Source organism: Schistocerca americana, chromosome 1 (genome assembly GCF_021461395.2).
Source record: "Schistocerca americana isolate TAMUIC-IGC-003095 chromosome 1, iqSchAmer2.1, whole genome shotgun sequence".
Lineage (NCBI taxonomy): Eukaryota > Metazoa > Arthropoda > Insecta > Orthoptera > Acrididae > Schistocerca > Schistocerca americana.
In genome coordinates, this window is record NC_060119.1 from 819,179,339 (window position 1) to 819,197,825 (window position 18,487).

General features: G+C 44.1%; 1 protein-coding gene across 1 annotated transcript in view; it reads right to left on the bottom strand.

The window, feature by feature from the left end:
- Positions 1-277: 277 nt before the first annotated feature.
- Positions 278-18,487, bottom strand: part of LOC124546238 (pyrimidodiazepine synthase-like) — a 70,683-nt gene continuing 52,473 nt past the window's right edge. Inside the window, exons 4-5 of the mRNA XM_047125022.1 lie at positions 6,501-6,613; positions 278-600 (exon numbers count right to left, since the gene is read on the bottom strand). Of these exons, the coding sequence (XP_046980978.1) occupies positions 478-600; positions 6,501-6,613 (236 nt within the window). The 3' untranslated portion in view covers positions 278-477. The remainder of the gene's footprint in view (positions 601-6,500; positions 6,614-18,487) is intronic.

Below are 18,487 nucleotides of genomic sequence, written 5' to 3' on the forward strand. Positions count from 1 at the left end.
CAGCTATCCATTGGCTGCAGTTAGTTTTCCATTTGACACGTCAGCAACTGACCTCAAGAAGACTTCCCATAAAATCTAAGGAAGAAAGCAATGGCAGATTATGTGCTGCGTCATAAGGAATTTATTTAACAGCCTCAAAAAAAGAGTTGAGCGTTCTTGTAGCGCTTACAATTTTGTAAAGTTGTTGCGTGTAGTAAAACAACTTTGCAATCAAAGAGCCCTTAAGTGAGTATACTATAGTTTTATGGACGGAAGGATGCGAAAAGGATAGCCTAAATACAATAAGGATGCATACATTTATTTCATTCTGGTGGTGTTATTGTGTAAACAACTAGGAAACGAAATCAATTAAATTAGCTACACTCCTTATGCACTCATAAAGTGTGAATGTATCTGACAACAGCTTTGTGTAGTAATGCTCATAGGAAACATTTGTCGTGGCTACGTGTCGCCCTGTGGCCGAGATGGCTGTGGTGACTACAGGTCATTGTAATCGAGGGTGCCTTCGGCAAACTTCCTGATGAAGTCGGCGTGTCGTTCCGGCTTCATGATGGACGCCCGCACCGCAGGGTCTTCCTTCATGGCCTCTCCCCAAGCCAGCTGTGAACAAAACGCACATCACAGCGTAACAAGATTTTCTGCAGAGAAACTGTCTTCAATTAAAGAAGACTACTTTGGAGTAAAGTAGATTAAAGTATTCCAAAATTACGTTTTCATATCGCATTTGGAAACAATTTCATTGAATATTTAGTGACCGTGATCGAAGAAAAATAATAGTTTTGAAGATCAGAATGACAATATGGTGTCGCTCTCACACCTCCAACAATGACGTAAATCTTTAAAAAACTTAGACAGTCCATAAACTCTGTGATTTGCATATCTTACTCTCCAGAACGTTTTCCTCAAATTTAAAAAAAGAAAAAAATGGCAATGTATTGTTCGATGATGCAGGATCTCCTCAACCCTTTACCAACCATCTTTTGTGTAAAAAAACCCTCTCCAATAAACAAATCACTCACGCGCAAAAGTCCGGAATCACTGGGATAACATATTAGCTAAAAGTTTCAGTTGTGTTCAAAGAACAGTTATACACCGACAACAGTTATACCCAGAAAAGCTCTACAATATGTTGAATGCAAAACACCGATTTGTCATGATGATAATACTAAGAGGGTGTGCTGAAAAGGAATACCTCCGAATTTTTAAAGTGAAAACTCTTTAAAACTTTTTAAATAAAACAAAGGTTACTAACATTCTACATCTTTACTCGTTATGTCTAACCGTTTATTTCTCAACGTAGTAATCCTGGAGACGAACACATTTCTAGCAACGAGAGACCAGTTTGTTGATGCCATCGCTGTAGAATGTTTGATTCATACGTTTGTATTTGTACTCCCCGTGCCATCGTACGATGTGTGATGGCAGTACGTAATGTACCAGGATCATCGTGTACCATTCGCCTAAGATACGCTGAAAGAAAATCTGGTGAGGCCCCCCATGATACTCCCGATTTCGTGTAATTTTATCATAACGCTGATTATGTGATGTGTGTTGGAGGTAGTAACATATTTCTTGAGTCGTAATGTTTAGTGTAAGCGCCTATGCGATCCACAGCATCTTTCTAGTAGCGTCTCCCATTGGAGTTTGTTGAGTATTTACGTGACATTTTCGTGCATACTAGTCCTAGACCCAAAATTTTGCTAACGGAAGCCACGCGGGATTAGCCGAGCGGTCTACGGCGCTGCAGTCATGGACTGTGCGACTGGTTCCGGCGGAGGTTCAAGTCCACCCTCGGGCATAGGTGTGTGTGTGTTTGTCCTTCGGATAATTTAGGTTAAATAGTGTGTAAACTTAGGGACTGATGACCTTAGCAGTTAAGTCCCATAAGATTTCACACACATTTGAACATTTTGCTAACGGAAAATGGTAGATAGTGAAATCGCTTATCTCTTTTCGCAGCCGCAGCTAAATATCTTCACTTACATGAGCCGTTGTCAATCAGACAAATTTATGATAGATGTCAACATTTAAATTGTTTATTTACAGATATAATCATGTAAAGTTTCGATAGAAAAATGTTCAGATGTGTGTGAAATCTTCTGGAACTTAACTTCTAAGGTCATCAGTCCCTAAGCCTACACACTACTGAACCTAAATTATCCTAAGGACAAACACACACATCCATGCCCGAGGGAGGACTCGAACCTCCACCAGGACCAGCCGCACAGTCTATGACTGCAGCAGCCCAGACCGCTCGGCTAATCCCGCGCGGTGTTTCGATAGAAATACATTTTTTCATCCGTTATCGGGACATCAGTTCATCCACATATACATAAGTACATTTAACGACGTTAGTGTATCCACATTTTTTCGAATATGCCTTCATAAAAAGCAACTGGAAGCATTCTAATATCGATTTCGTAACTCTCGCTGCACCTATAACAGCTGTGAGGTGAATTATAGGATTTTGAGGTCGTGTCCTTAAATTTCTTTATGGAGGGTTCTTTATCCATTTCTTTGATTTTTGTCCCCAAGTTCACATTATTTTCAAAACTTATTTCATTATCGTCACCGTCTGTCTCTTTTATCAGTGGCATATTCCAGTTTTCGCACTCATCAAATGAATCTGAATCTGATTTATCTTACTTTTCTTCTGCTTCTACTTCCAATAGTTTCGGTATTCGTCTTTCGTTTTCTTCATACGTACAATTTACACTGTAGGTGACTTGTTACTATACAGTGGCAGAAAACAAATCGACTCCAACACTTATTTCACTTGGAAAGCAATTAGACTAGCGGTGCTAGAGGATAATGGATTCACTTAAAATAACATGAAATTCGGCAACAGAAATTTTTTTAAAAAATGGGCATTGTGTGTTATTTTGATTTTTGTTTCATTGGAACTGATGTGAGATGCCCTGTACACCTCAGTGTATATTTTTGCCAACTGAACAACAATCATAACTGAACTTTAATATATTCTAATTGAATAATTTACATAACAGTCAGAAAGCCAACAGAGTTTTAGACAATTATGAAAATTTGAAGCAATAATACGAACATCGAGCCAGCAGTAAATGGTTAAGATATGATGTATTTTCGTTTCTGTACCAGCTGAAGGTGAAACATCATGAGAATATCTAAAACAATATATTCGTCACGCAGTTAATTTTCACACCTTTTACGGCTTTTTTCGTTACTAACTTTTTCTACAATACTTTCGTTAAAGAAATGGTGCCTTCTATAAACACGTTAAATAAATTGCAATAAGATGGTGACATTCTTGTCAGATGCTGCTTCTGCTGTAACTCATTTCTGAACACCGATATGCCGGCTGGGGTGGCCGAGCGGTTCTAGGCGCTACAGTCTGGAACCGCGCGACCGCTATGGTCGCAGGTTCGAATCCTGCTTCGGGCATGGATGTGTGTGATGTCCTTAGGTTAGTTAGGTTTAAGTAGTTCTACGTTCTAGAGGACTGATGACCTCAGAAGTTAAGTCCCATCGTGCTCAGAGCCATTCGAACACCGATATGTCTACTTCCACTCTTTGTTTTTGTATAAATTGTTAATGAAAGCTATATATCTTTGTCCATTTGTTTCAAACAGTACCATGCAAGTCTTTTCTAGGTCAGTGGATGTTGCATATGTCTTTCTATTTAACTACAGTACTATTTCTAAAAATATAACGTCTCTATTTATTAGGGTTTCCATAAAATTGATCTTCTCGTAAATGGGGATTGGTCTTAGCTACAAAACTTTAACGTTCTTCTATAAGAAAGTGAGGTGGCCAAGGTTCTACGACTTGAGCAACCACAAACATTTTTTAAAGGTGCGGTATTTGTTGCACATTTGTTACATTCCACTAATTATCATAGTCGATTCAGATAATCTCACACAGCTGTTTCACTGGCATTCTTTGACAAATCGTTAGAAGTACCAAGCGTTTCAGATGTTTTGTTGGTGCTGATGAAGACATTGTTGAATTGAAGGTCCGACTAATTTGCTTTCCATTTCTACGATACTTGTGTGAGCTTAAACATATGCAATACTTCGCTATCTGATAACTTTCGATATTTTTTTTTCATTTTGAGTGTCACTTTTAAACATCAAAGAGAACTTCGTGTGACTGCCCATCCTTCTGTCTTCGACAGCTCTTGTTCTCACAGGTGGCGAAATTGAGTGGAGCTTGTTTCACTTTCCGGTCGTGGTAAATGTTAACAAGGCGCCGGAATTTCAATCTAATCTCCTGTTCAGTGTCCGACCGTGTCAGACATCAGCGAAGTTCCCACTTGCAGCGGGTCCCTGATTTGTTTGGATACTGGGAAAGGTTGGAGGATATCGCAACAGAAAGGAGAAAGAAATTGGGAGTAGCATAATTATTAGTTTATTCTGAAAGCAGAATAGAACAAATGATAATACATTTAGCCGAGGGCGGCATTCACTGATGTTATGCATGAAAAATGACAGATCATATGTACTGAAGCCTTAGCAGTAGAGCAGATCAGTGTGACAAAGGGGAAGATTCCGGTGAATCTAAGGAAATGGCTGGTGGCTTTGGTTTGCGGTTGTGACACGAGTTACTTGGGCTCGCCGAGGGAATGGAACGGCGAGTGCATACTAACGACATTGATGCGTTCATTTCACTGTAGTGAAGAGCTAAACTGTTGCTGTTGCTAACAGCAAGACGGTAGCTGACTTTAAGAACATGTGTCTACGACGGTAAGAAAACTGCAGCTGCCGGTCCAGCTGAAAGCTCACAGTGAATGGGCGGGCCCGGCCGCGGTGGTCTCGCGGTTCTAGGCGCGCGGTCCGGAACCGTGCGACTGCTACGGTCGCAGGTTAGAATCCTGCCTCGGGCATGGATGTGTGTGATGTCCTTAGGTTAGTTAGGTTTAAGTAGTTCTAAGTTCTAGGGGACTGATGACCACAGCAGTTGAGTCCCATAGTGCTCAGAGCCATTTTTTGAATGGGCGGGACAAGGCGTCGGCAATACATTTTATGGGTTGGTCTGCCCCACAATCCTGTAGGATCCCGACTTCAACCATACGGTCCAGTGATGTTAATGTGACTACAGTCAATGTTCGACGTTAGTGTGCAATAAACAGTCACAGACGGCAGATGGCAGCACTAGCAGTGGAGAGTATATAAAGCGTGTCGGGGCGGGGGAGGGGGGGGGGGGGCCTCGGAAAACAGTGTAGATGTCGTAGTAACGCGAAAACGGAGAGATTTATCTGATGTTCAGAAGGGATTGGTCATTTGCTTTAGGGTCAAGGGCGGAAACGTTTCCGATATGGCTAAGTTTGGAAACAGTTCGCGTGACACAGTTGTGAAGGTATACCACGCGTGGCAAAATGGCGCTATCCAAAACCAGCGCCTCCTGACATCTATATACAGGATAATGCAACGTGTCACACAGCTCACAGTGTACGTGCGATGTTCGAAGAGCACCAAGAGTTTACCATACTTGCTGTACTTCACTGGCCACCAAACTCCTCCGATTTAAACCCATTCGAGAATCTGTGGGACCACCTCGATCGGGCTGTTCGCGCCATAGATTCTCACTGAGGAAACTAGCGCAGCTGGTGACAGCAGTGGGGTCGGCATGGCTCCACGTCCCTGTCGGTACCTTCCAGAACCTCGGTGAGTCTCTTCCTCCATGTCTTGCAGCGATCCACGCAGAAAATGGTGGTTAAACAAGCTTTTGAACGCTGGTCACATTAATGTGACTGGACAGTGAACATGGAGAGCAGCTACCAGGGCCTTCCTGCAGAGACACATGGGTTGACTGTGTCTTTTTGTCGACACAGGTTTCCTTTTTTGGCTCAGTTCCAACCGTCGAAAGGTGGTTCCCATGATGCTCCTAAGCGTCCATTAGGAATGTGGAAGATTGTTTAAAACTTGTTCTGCCATTTTGAGTAAATTATCAACTCCTCTCAAAATGACATCAGCCGAAATCTGTTTTCAGATTTTTGTTGCTCAGTATGTTAGGAATCATTATCGTAAAGTTTCTTTTCTCTCAAAAACGTAGTTGATAATTTAACCGGCGACTGTATTTTCAACGAAATTGAAATAAAACTCACACGGAAATTATGGATACACCGGTAAGTTTTTCACCATTAAATGCTCCTGGATCTGTCAACTAATCGATTGCTTATTATTTCCTATTTGGCTCTTCCTTTGTTTGCGGCCTTATGCGTCCATGCATGCGTGCGCCTCGTCACGCAACGGTCCTGGTAAGGTCCGTTGTGTTACATATGTTGCTACAAGTGGACATTTAAAATTTGGTGATTCAATACTTTTTCGGCAGCCTTGTATATCCCTGATTTTCTCGTTATTTTAGGCGATTACTTATCTGGCTCATCTAGTTAATTTTTCCGTGTGGCTGTTATTGATCAATTGGCCTTTAATTTTTCTGAATCTGTTCCCACTCGATATAATTAATACGAGAAATCGAGTCTACGTCTGATATCGAGAATGTTTTTAGTGTGCTTCGTCACTCACCAGTTGTGGAAACTCTTCTGTGGGGAATTTGAGCTGCGGGTACATGGCCCGTATGGCCTCGCAGCGCTCTGCCCACGGCCATATCATGTAGTCCAGCATGCCAGGGCGGTCCCCTGAAAGACAAGTGTGCTGTTTAGAACGGCATTTGTACTGCGAAAACAACCGGTAAAAGTGTAAGAGATGTACTACACAGTTTACAGCTAGAAAAGTTCGCGAAATCGTTACTTTATAACTGGGAGCCCTTAATTTCTAAAATTCTCTTCAAGCATACAACTTCCCTTACCCTCACGCCATAAAATTCTTTGTATGAAACACATTTAGTACCTTACCCCACGTTCTTTCCCGTCGCATCAGCTTGATCAGCGATTGTTACGTTCGCTGGTGGCGGCCTAGTGGAAAATTATAGTTACGTTGCAATGTAATACACTAATACACGTGTACTATTTTAGATAAACGGTGCCGACTTGTTCCAATGACTTGGGAGAAAAAAAAAAAAGAACAGGACATTGCTTGTGAGGTGCCGGAACGTCGTGCCGGCCAGCCTAATTACTGGTAACTCAGTTCTGGTAGAATTCACATCGAGTCGCCTGGTAGAACGTTTGCAGTTTACAATTGTTACAATGAGCACTTTTATTTATTACGGCAATACGTTTAGTTCAGAAAAGTCTCCATTCTAAATCCTATTACACAGTAATTCTTTTTGACTTCATTATAAAATTATCAGGAAACATAACCTCATATTGTGTTGCCTACTAACTGTTACTATTATCCAGAACTGTTTTGTTCTGTTTATCAGGAGACCCGCCTGGATCCAGAGCGTTTCGCCAATCCGTGTATTACCAAAGCGATTAGTAAAAAATTCTCTTCTGTCTTTCTTGTGGCTAATTTAAATTCAGTTCTCGGTTACGTAATATATTCAGCGACCTCACATGTTTACAGACAGAAATCCATATCAGAGTCAGATTGCAGCATACACAGCACGGAATTCATAAAATATTAACATTGCTCTTGCTTCCTCCCGTGTTGTGCTGCGTTTTGGATGTGAGATCATGAGCAGGGAACACTAAGTGGCGCATCTGTCAGTGTGATGTGTTATAAGTTATCTTTAATTGTTCTTCTTCGAATACGGTCGTCGTTTAGTTTTGTTCTCGTGGTCTCGCTACTCCGTACCACTGCCTTGCTCTAACTTATTCCTCTTGGCTTCGTATCCAGGCAAGGTGATGCTGCAAGTGTGTGCGTCACTTCACTACCTACAAGTGTTAAATCACGAAAGCGTCTTCAAAGATACTCTTCTTTATTTGCGAATCTAAATTTTCTCGGCGAATCTCGATGATGAGGTCTTCTCGGGTTATAAGCCGAGTCAAGGCGCCGTCCTGCGGGAACGTTTCAACAAGTTTCCTAGCTTCTGATCTTCAAGCGAAGACACAAATAGGAAACTTGCTGCAATGTTGCTGCACAACGACGCTTTGACTCAGCTAAGAATACGCGAAGACTTCATAAACTCTTCGTTATTGTTCAAACTATTTACATCAATTCTGAAGACAGATCAAATAAACACATCAAACTCGACTTAGGATCTAGGATTTACAATCTTCATTTGTCTTGAGTGCTTACACCGTAGTATATCCGTTTTCTCTGAGGTGTTCATGACACCTATAAGGGGCGTCACCACGGAATAAATGTCCACGCTCATGGAAGTGCTCTCGCGCTCATTACGCCGCGCCCTGCCCCTGTGGTGTTACGTCACTGCAGACGCACCATCTGCACAGATTACAGATCGGGGCGCGCACAGTGGCTTGATCCAACTACATAAAATGTTTATAACAGACACGGTCATCATTCACCAGCATGATCATTTTCAGTGAAACATAGGTCATTGCCACGAATAACTACATATTCCCCCACTGAAACGAAAGACGTCATGCAAAACACCTTTAACGCACTCGATACAATTGAATGTACCATACGTGGTATCCTATTACAATTTTTTATACGTATCATTTATCCTTACTAAATAAATGGAATGTTTTCTTTAAATGTTCATATATGATTATTTATTTTGGCTCGAAGAGTTAACATGAAAGTTGTCTCTAGTTGTTAAGCATAAAATGGTGTTCGTGCTCTGTCGTTACACATTGCAAAACATTATGCTTTTAATGATAAGAGCGTGGGATGTGTTTTCTTCATTTAAATTGAAGTACATTGTTAGTTAACATGCTTAATTTCATCCTTAACTGCCCACATCTTATTTTTGAATACGTAAATATACACAGCAGTTTACCACCCATTGGTTCCTGGGTAAGTTTGTTTGCTCCCAGTTAGTTCGGATACTACTTCAACAAAGTGATCAATTGTCATACAACACGTCTTCTTCGACCTCAGTAATTAAGTTCAGCCCTTTCTATCGGTAGATACGGTACAACCATTTTTTCTTTCGGATGACGTGTCCCCCATTCATTCCCTGCTAAAATATGTTCATGTTATCCCTCTGTGGATTCACCTGACCGAAGGACTAGGACTCTCTATTTGATATATCTGTCCCCGGACTCCTCTACACATGCGGTATATGCCATTTCTTTCTTAAATGCATCTGACCTCATGCGTAGGACAGCCTCTCTATCTCTCTATACGCCTGGCTACGCATTTCAAGTCACTCAATCAACCTAAAGCAAGATGCACTTCACTCTATACAATCTGTCTGCACAATACCTAAGTTTCATTTCTCACATCCTGATAGAAACGGGTTCCTTCACTTCTGGTGTGTCTTTACCCCAGTTTTAAAGCATATAGCACCAACTTCTTGTACAAAATTCCTTTATCCTACACGTTTGTAGCTGTACAAAGACGCACCTGCGTTAACTTTGGCTAACGGTATTACCACGTCTATTTCCTTTTCCCACGGATATTTACATCTGCCACTATGTTTGTATTTAAGATTATCTAAGCCAACAAATACTACTCATGTTCAACAAGACATAACGAGGCGGGGACTAAAACTGCCATTTTCATCCTTTGAATTTTTTTTTCTGTATTGTATTTCAATTCCCCAACGGGGCGGGCTGGCAGCAGCATGTGCGCTGCTCTTCAGCCGAAAGACATAGAACAAACAATAGAAGACATTTAAAAATAACAAATGAGAGAATATGGTGAACATAGACATAAAAAAGGGGGAACATCATGGAAGACAATCGTAAAATGGAGAAAAAAACCGTAAAAAAGTAGCGCACACAAAGAAACCACACACTGGGACAATTAAAAGAACACAAGGCGCAATATGACCGGAGCATAAAAGTATCGACGGATGGCGTAGCACATAACAATCACTAACAGTAACACTACGTACAAGGCTACCACACAATTAAAATCACACCTCCCGACGCACCGGAGAACAGCACCAAACACAACACTGACGTCGTACACTGATGATGATCAAAACGGAGGATCTGCCAGGCGCAAGAGATGAGGGAGATGGTAAGATGGGAGGGAGGGGAAGAGTGGGGGGGAGATGGGCGGGGGGGGGGGCAAAGTGGGCCAGGTAGGGAGGGAGGGACGTGGGAGGGAAAGAGGCAAGGATGGGGTGTAGGATCTCGGGGGGGAGGGTGGGGTGTTCATCCTTTGAAGACTCAGCGGGTTTTATTTTATATGATTACAAAATCTGCTAAAGTAGTCGAGAAAACTCCATTGTCACTTATTTTATAAAACACTTATATATCCATGTGATTATCTGTCATTTACGTCTTTTCACACTGAACACTATGTTATTTCAGTATAGCCTAACTCTCATGTCTTCTACTCGAGATCCTTGCGTAGTGCCTTCTTTCTATTTAACACTAATAAAACGATATTGTTTTGTTGTTCACACATCTGAGCTGTCGTTTAATCCATTTATTTCTAGATGGCACTGCTATCTTCTGCTCGTTACGCTCCTGTTATCACGTCACATTTCAGGCTGTTGCCCGGCAGGCGCAGGTGATAAAAACATACGTAAAAGAGAAGTGTTTCACCGATAGGCCGAAGAAAGAAAAAAAGGAGATAACCTCGAAAGACAGAATGCCTTAGCATCCCCACTTCTGTTTGTTATTCGTTGTAACGCCGGAGGGAGAACATGTTGACATTTCCTACTGAACGGACTTGTCACGCCTTCACCGTTGTAGATCCTGAAAATTGACGTTAGCATATCTCTGTTTTTAGCCTGGAGAGCAAGAAGAACGAAGCTTAAAGGAAAGGAAAAGAAGTCAGTAAACCGTCAATTGTCGTCATTAATAGTCGGCAGGCTATTGTCATCTTTATTAACCCATAAAGAACCTCTCGTATAAAACCAACAGACAGCCTACAGTTTTGTGTTGTTTCTCCTAAAGAAATATAAAATCCCAATTCTACATAACAGTTACGTAGTTAGCATAAGTATGTATGTTTTTGTGTAAGAAACATGCATTTTAAAAAATGTTAATTCTAGTTACTCTCATCGAACTTTTCGTGTTATATTCTTTATTTCATAAACAAGAATACTACTTAGTTATTAAATAAGATAGAATAGTAAGAGGTACATAACATAGAAGAGTGTAAGGGGAAGAAATGGTTTTGGAGAAACGGAAAAAGAAATACCAAAACCATTAACCTGGGCTTTCGGCGGAGTGTTATTCTGCCAAATTTGAAAAGTATGCAAGTTTTCCTGGGGGTATCTTTTTCTTAACCGTATCAACATTGTACAGTTCCTTTTCCCAGCCTGTATATGGATCAACAAGGAACAGTGCCTTAGTATGTGGTAATCACACCACCTTAAAAGGTCCACAACACTGTGGAAAGAAACAACTCGTGTCTTTCTTTATGTAGGAACTATGATGGAAATCTTTTATTAAAACTAAGTCCTCTATGTTAAATACAGGTACATTTACCTATTGTTAAACTTACATAGTCTGCTATGGGCTGACTCATGTAACTTGCTTCTATGTTATTGTCTATTACTGCTGCCTTTTCTGCCTTTGAAGGGAGCCATCTGAAGAATTTTAACAATTGCTCTCCCAAAAATTTCTTATGCATAATTTGTTGTTAAATGCTTTACTGTTTTCCTTCGTAACTTCATTGTTCTATTTCACAAATAACCTAAACCATTTCGGTGCTTCCGCTGACGTTCGTATTGTCCGTACAGGCATACGCTACGAATTAATTTGTCCAGTTAGATGTTCAGTTAGATTCTTCACTAATAAACATCGGTAACTATCCCTGTAAATTCCTGTACACACAAAAAGAGAATAATAAAAAACTACTGTCGCAAGGTCCGCCATCTGCTATCCCGTCGTTACTCTTCCTCGCCAAACCCGGCCAAACTCTTCCGTGTCGGAACTGATACGTAGATGCTTGTCGCTTGAATAATGCTTTGTATACAAGCACAACAGTTGTTTCAATTAGTGTAGACGACCATGACTGTTTATTTTTGGTTATGAACATTTCTGATTTTCTTCTTGTTATCTAGAATATTGTTAACACGTTTTCGTTTGATAGCTTTTTGGGGCACAACACAGAATGTGCTCACTAATATACACTGAAGTGCCAAAGAATAGGCATACGTATTCAAATATAGAGATACGTAAACAGGCAGAATACGGCGCTGCAGTCGGCAACGCCTGTATAAGGCAACAAGTGTCTGGCGCAGTTTTTAGATTGGTTACTGCTGCTACAATGGCAGGTTATCAAGATTTAAGTGCGTCTGGACGTGGTTTATAGTCGGCGCACGAGCGATGGGACACAGCATCTCCGAGGTAGCGATGAAGTTCGGAGTTCCGATTTTCTCGTACCACCATTTCACGAGAGTGCCATGAATATCAAGAATCCTGTAAAACATCAAATCACCGACAATGCTGCCGCCTTAAAAAGATCCCGCGCGAACGGGACCAACGACGACTGAAGAGAATCGTTCAACGTGACACAAATGCAGCCCTTCTGCATATTGCTTCAGATTTCAATGCTGGGCCATCAACAAGTGCCAGCGCGCGAATCATTCGACGAAACATTATCAGTATGGGCTTTCGGAGCCGAAGGCCTACTCCTGTACCCTCGATGACTGCGCGACAGAAAGCTTTACACCTCGCCTGGGCCCGTCAACACCGACATTGGACTGCTGATGATTGGAAACATGTTGCCTGGTTGGACGAGTCTCGTTTCAAATTTTATCGAGCGGATGGACGCGCATGGATATGGAAACAATCCTGTGAATCCATGGACCCTACATGTCAGCAGGGGACTGTTCGAGCTGGTGGAGGCTTTGTAATGGTGTGGGGCTTGTGCAGTTGGAGTGATATGGGACCCCTGATATGTCTAGATACGACTCTGACAGGTGACATGTACGTAAGCATCCTTTTTGATCACCTGCTTCCATTCATGGCCATTGTGCATTTCTACGGGCTTGGGCAAATCCAGCAGAATAATGCGACACTCCACACGTCCAGAATTACTACGGAGTGTCTCAGGAAAATTCTTATGAGTTTAAACTAATGGCATCAGGAACACTCTTCTGATTTTAAACACTTCCGGTGACCACCAGACTCTCCAGACATGAACATTATTGAGCGTATCTGGGATGCCTTGCCACGTGCTGTTCAGAAGAGATCTCCACCCTCTCGTACTACTATGGATTTATGGACAGCACTGCAGATATCATGGTTTCAGTTCCCTCCAGCACTACTTGAGACGTTAGTCGAGTCCATGACACGTCGTGTTGCGGCACTTCTGCTTGCTTGTGGGGCCTACACGATATTAGGCAGGTGTACAAGTTTCTTTTGCTCTTCAGTGTGAATTCCGATGCTGATTCTTGAGTTGTTTCTGCCAACGAAGTATTTCTCCGCAGAAATTTTACCAAATATCTCTCCTTTTCAGTAACACAGTTGCTGGTTCAAATGGCTCTGAGCACTATGGGACTTAACATCTGAGGTCATCAGTCCCCTAGAACTTACAACTACTTAAACCTAAATAACCTAAGAACATCACACACATCCTTTCCCGAGGCAGGATTCGAACCTCCGACCGTAGCAGTTGCGCCTAGAACCGCTCTGCCACACCGGCCGGCCCTCAGTAGTTGCGAGATCTGGATAACGTGCTGGCCAAAGCAACAGTCTCACACGCTCTGTATCCGGCTAGACCACGACACCATTGACAATATTCGGTCTTGCGTTATCTTGTTTAAATACAGTATCAGAGAGAGAGAGAGAGAGAGAGAGAGAGAGAGAGAGAGAGAGAGAGAGTGGGTACGACGAGCGGCCTTTATCACGTCTCTAATGTGACTGCTGCTGACCAAATTGCTGGCTAAGAGAGCCAAAGATGATCGTGCTGAATATCCAATGGTCCATAAGCTGCTGCTTGGGGCCCCAGGCTGAGAGATGTTTCAGAGGCGCCACAATTGTAATATTTATATACAGGAGGTATCACTCTATTAATAGCGACTGTTTGGGGCACCTAGCTGACAAGTTCGCCAAAGTGCAAGATCTGTTTGCAGTGCATATCACAAGTAGTAGTGAAAACTGACACAGACGGAAGTGTAGTACGGGAAAAGGGGGAGGGATAGGGGGGCAAAGCAATAAGTCGTTTGCTTGGAAAAAAGGTTCTAGAACTGGCCCAGCGAATGGTACTCCGAGGTGCAACATCAAGTGCTAGGCCCGTATGACGGTGACATATGCAACCTGGCAATGTTCGCTCTCCTCTGAGTCTCCACACATGGATACGTTTGTTGTGTTGCTGTACGCAGAACCGGCACTCGCCAGAAAAGAAGGCGTGGTGCTTTTCCGGTGTCCGTTGCTGTTGAAGGGCGTCACAATGTCGGCGCGCCTCTCTCCGCTGGTCCGCAGGTCGTGGTCTAGTGGCTAGCGTTGCTGCCCGTGGATGACGAGGTCCCAGGTTCGATTCCCGGTCGGTCTGGGGATTTTCTGTGCCCGGGGACCGGGTGTTTGTGTTGTTCTCATTAAAAAAAATGGTTCAAATGGCTCTGAGCACTATGTGACTTAACTTCTGAAGTCATCAGTCGCCTAGAACTTAGAACTAATTCAACCTAACTAACATAAGGACATCACACACATCCATGCCCGAGGCAGGATTCGAACCTGCGACCGTAGCGGTCGCTCGGCACCAGACTGCAGCGCCTAGAACCGCACGGCCACTCCGGCCGGCTGTTCTCATCACTTCATCATCATCATTATTCGTGACAGTGGCTGGTCTGCGCAAAAAAATTGGACTGTATGTAAATTGGGAATTTGTACGGGAGCTGATGAACGCGCAATTGAGAGCCCCCCAAACTAAGCATCATCATCTCTCTCTGCTGCCACGTCAAGGAATCCGCAACTATGGTCGGTGTGCTCGCAGTTATCGGTGCTCCAGACGTCGTTGTACAGTCTGCGTGGACACTTGTCTTGTCAACCCATTTCCTGACTCAAGGTTCGTGTTGTTCCTGTGCGATTCCCAACGGTCGAGTGAATCACATGTCTTGTCTTCTCGGACGCTTTGTGCATAGAATAGATAAAATCCTGAATGGCACTGAATATGGCCCACTTCAACCGATCGATTCCGTATTCACACGGCAGCGTAAAGGTCGTGGTGGTGGTGGTGGCGTGTTGGGGCTTATGGGCGCTCAACATCGAGGTCATCAGCGCCCTGACACACATTAAAAGGAACGAATGTGGACAGACCTAAGAAAACTAAAGCACACACTCAAAGAAAGCAGGAAAAGAAGGAAAATGCTACATAAGAAAGTAAAACCTAAGGAAAGGGGAAACATAGCAAGAAGAATGTCACAGGAAATTGTTATTGGCTGGCCACTTACATAAAATATGGGCGAGCTTGTCACACAGTGAGCAAATTAAAATCCTCTCCCTAAAATCTTTGTAAAAACATTTGACAGGGCACAGAACTTTAAAACTTTAACCAATTCGTCCGAGTGTTGCCAAAAGAGATGGCAGGTCCGCTGGCAAGTCAGCCGCGACCCGCTGGTCAGAAAATAAAACGCAATCCAATAAAACTTGGCGCACAGTGACCTGGACGCCGCAAGCACCACAAATTGGAGGGTCCTCTCGCCGGAGCAGGAAGCCGTGCGTCATAGGGCTGTGGCCTATTCGAAGCCGAGTGAGGAGAACCTCGTCCCGTCGATGGGGCTGAAAGGAAGTACACCACACACGCGTTGTGGGCTTGACTATACGGAGCTTATTGTCAGTCCCTTCCAGCCACTCATCCTCCCACCGGCGCACGACCCGTGAGCTCAACAGCGAGGTGACTGCGTGCAGGGGTATAGCACACTGAGATACTTGTGGGGCGAGACACGCCTCCTTGGCTGCGAGATCTGCCCTTTCATTCCCAGCAATGCCAACGTGCCCCGGAACCCAGCAGAAAGCTACAACCTTCCCCAGTCGCTGCAGTAGGAGGAGGGCATCCTGGATGGTCTGGACAATTTTGTCTGCCGGATACAAACGTTGCAATGAGTGAAGGGCACTGAGTGAATCGAAACAGACAAGAAATTTAGGAGAGGAAGAATGTCTCATGTGCTCCAGTGCCCGCAAGATCGCAAACAATTCTGCATCAAAGACAGGAAAAGTCTTAGGCAACCGGACCTTGAGGACACGATATGGAAAAACAACTGAGCAACCAACAGAATCCCCTTGTTTCGACCCATCCGTAAAAACAGTTACATAGTCGTGGTGCTCAGATAAAATGGCAGAAAATGCTGCATTAAAAACGGTGGCAGGAGTGCAATCTGTCTTGTACTGCAATAAATCTAAAACTACTCCGAGCCTCTTCAGTAACCAGGGTGGCAGGCGGTTAAAACCTTGGATTTGGGGTTGTGCAGACTCCACACCGAGGGACTCTAGTACACGTTGCACACGGATCCCAAACGGCAACGTAGCCCGGGGACGGCGGGAAAAAAGCGGTCCAGAGGTGGATGGGCAACAAGACGTTGAGCAGGCGAGCTGGGAGCTGCAAGAAACTTACAAGCCTGGCGCACCAGCAGGAGCTGCCGCCGGATGGTAAGTGGCGGTTCGCCAGCCTCAGCACAGAGGCTGGGTACGGGACTGGTCCGATAAGCACCCGTGGCCAGTCGGATCCCAGCATGGTGAACAGCGTCAAGGATCCGCAAATAAGATGGCCTCGCTGACCCATAAACTGTGCACCCATAGTCCAGCCGTGAACGCACAAAAGCTCCATAAAACTGAAGGAGACGCGCCATGTCCGCGCCCCAAGATCTGTGGCTGAGGCACTTGAGGATGTTCAGTGCCTTCAGCGTTCTGGCTTTCAAGTCACGTAGGTGTGGCAGCCATGACAACCTGGAGTCAAAAATTAGGCCCAGAAACCGCACTGTGTCTCTAAAATGTAGGACAGTATCCCCCATATGCAAGGCAGGCAAAGTAAAAAGATGACGAGAACGATTAAAATGAACACAAACACACTTATCGGCAGAAAACCGAAAACCCGTCTTTGCAGCCCACTCCTCTAACCGCCGCACTGTTAGCTGCAACTGACGGCTCACGGTTGCAACACTGGTGGAGGAACAGAAAACAGCAAGGGGGTGACCAGCGCGAGGAGCAATACCGTCTATTGATAAATGATATTCTCGATTGGCTACGATCGTGCCATCGTCGAATTCTGACACATGCTGGTAGGCGTTTCTTTTTCTTGCTCAAAGCATAACACAAACTTCCCATGAACAGCCAAAATTCATATGCGACTTCTGAACATGAAAGCCACTGCGTGATCTTATATACAGAATGTAGGTGACATTGAACCTGCCTACTGCGTTCATTTCCACTGATATACTAACTGTTAACACATCCAGCACATACAGGGTGTAACGGGTACAAGTGCCGATATTTCTGATGGTAACTGAGAACGGTCTACTAAATAACATTACGTCAATATTCACATCATTTGAATACTAATAATTACAAATCGTATCTTTTTAGGTTAGGTATTATCTCCATGTGCAAGTGGTAAGAGCAAGCCATTAATACCATTAATACTTATTTTCACTTGGTCAGCAGGCCAGGTGTTGAAATGCTGATACTTGGCCGCAAAATAGTTACTCTAGGCTGACAGGTGTAGTCTATTTAGTGGTTCAGTTACAGCCATGCAGAAAACATTAGGTCGTAATGTTTGTGACGTTTTTGTGGGAAGACTGTTTGATGCAAAGAAAAAAAAAACCACGAACACACTGATGTGTGTACATATTAATGTAAAACATGAAAAAATCTGCATTTATAGTTCCTTGCACACTGTCTTCATTGTGATGCTGTTTTAATAACTAGCGACCTGCATCAGGTCTCTCTAATAAAGACTGGTGTAAAATTATATATACACTCCTGGAAATGGAAAAAAGAACACATTGACACCGGTGTGTCAGACCCACCATACTTGCTCCGGACACTGCGAGAGGGCTGTACAAGCAATGATCACACGCACGGCACAGCGGACACACCAGGAACCGCGGTGTTGGCCGTCGAATGGCGCTAGCTGCGCAGCATTTGTGCACCGCCGCCGTCAGTGTCAGCCAGTTTGCCGTGGCATACGGAGCTCCATCGCAGTCTTTAACACTGGTAGCATGCCACGACAGCGTGGACGTGAACCGTATGTGCAGTTGACGGACTTTGAGCGAGGGCGTATAGTGGGCATGCGGGAGGCCGGGTGGACGTACCGCCGAATTGCTCAACACGTGGGGCGTGAGGTCTCCACAGTACATCGATGTTGTCGCCAGTGGTCGGCGGAAGGTGCACGTGCCCGTCGACCTGGGACCGGACCGCAGCGACGCACGGATGCACGCCAAGACCGTAGGATCCTACGCAGTACCGTAGGGGACCGCACCGCCACTTCCCAGCAAATTAGGGACACTGTTGCTCCTGGGGTATCGGCGAGGAGAGGACCATTCGTAACCGTCTCCATGAAGCTGGGCTACGGTCCCGCACACCGTTACGCCGTCTTCCGCTCACGCCCCAACATCGTGCAACCCGCCTCCAGTGGTG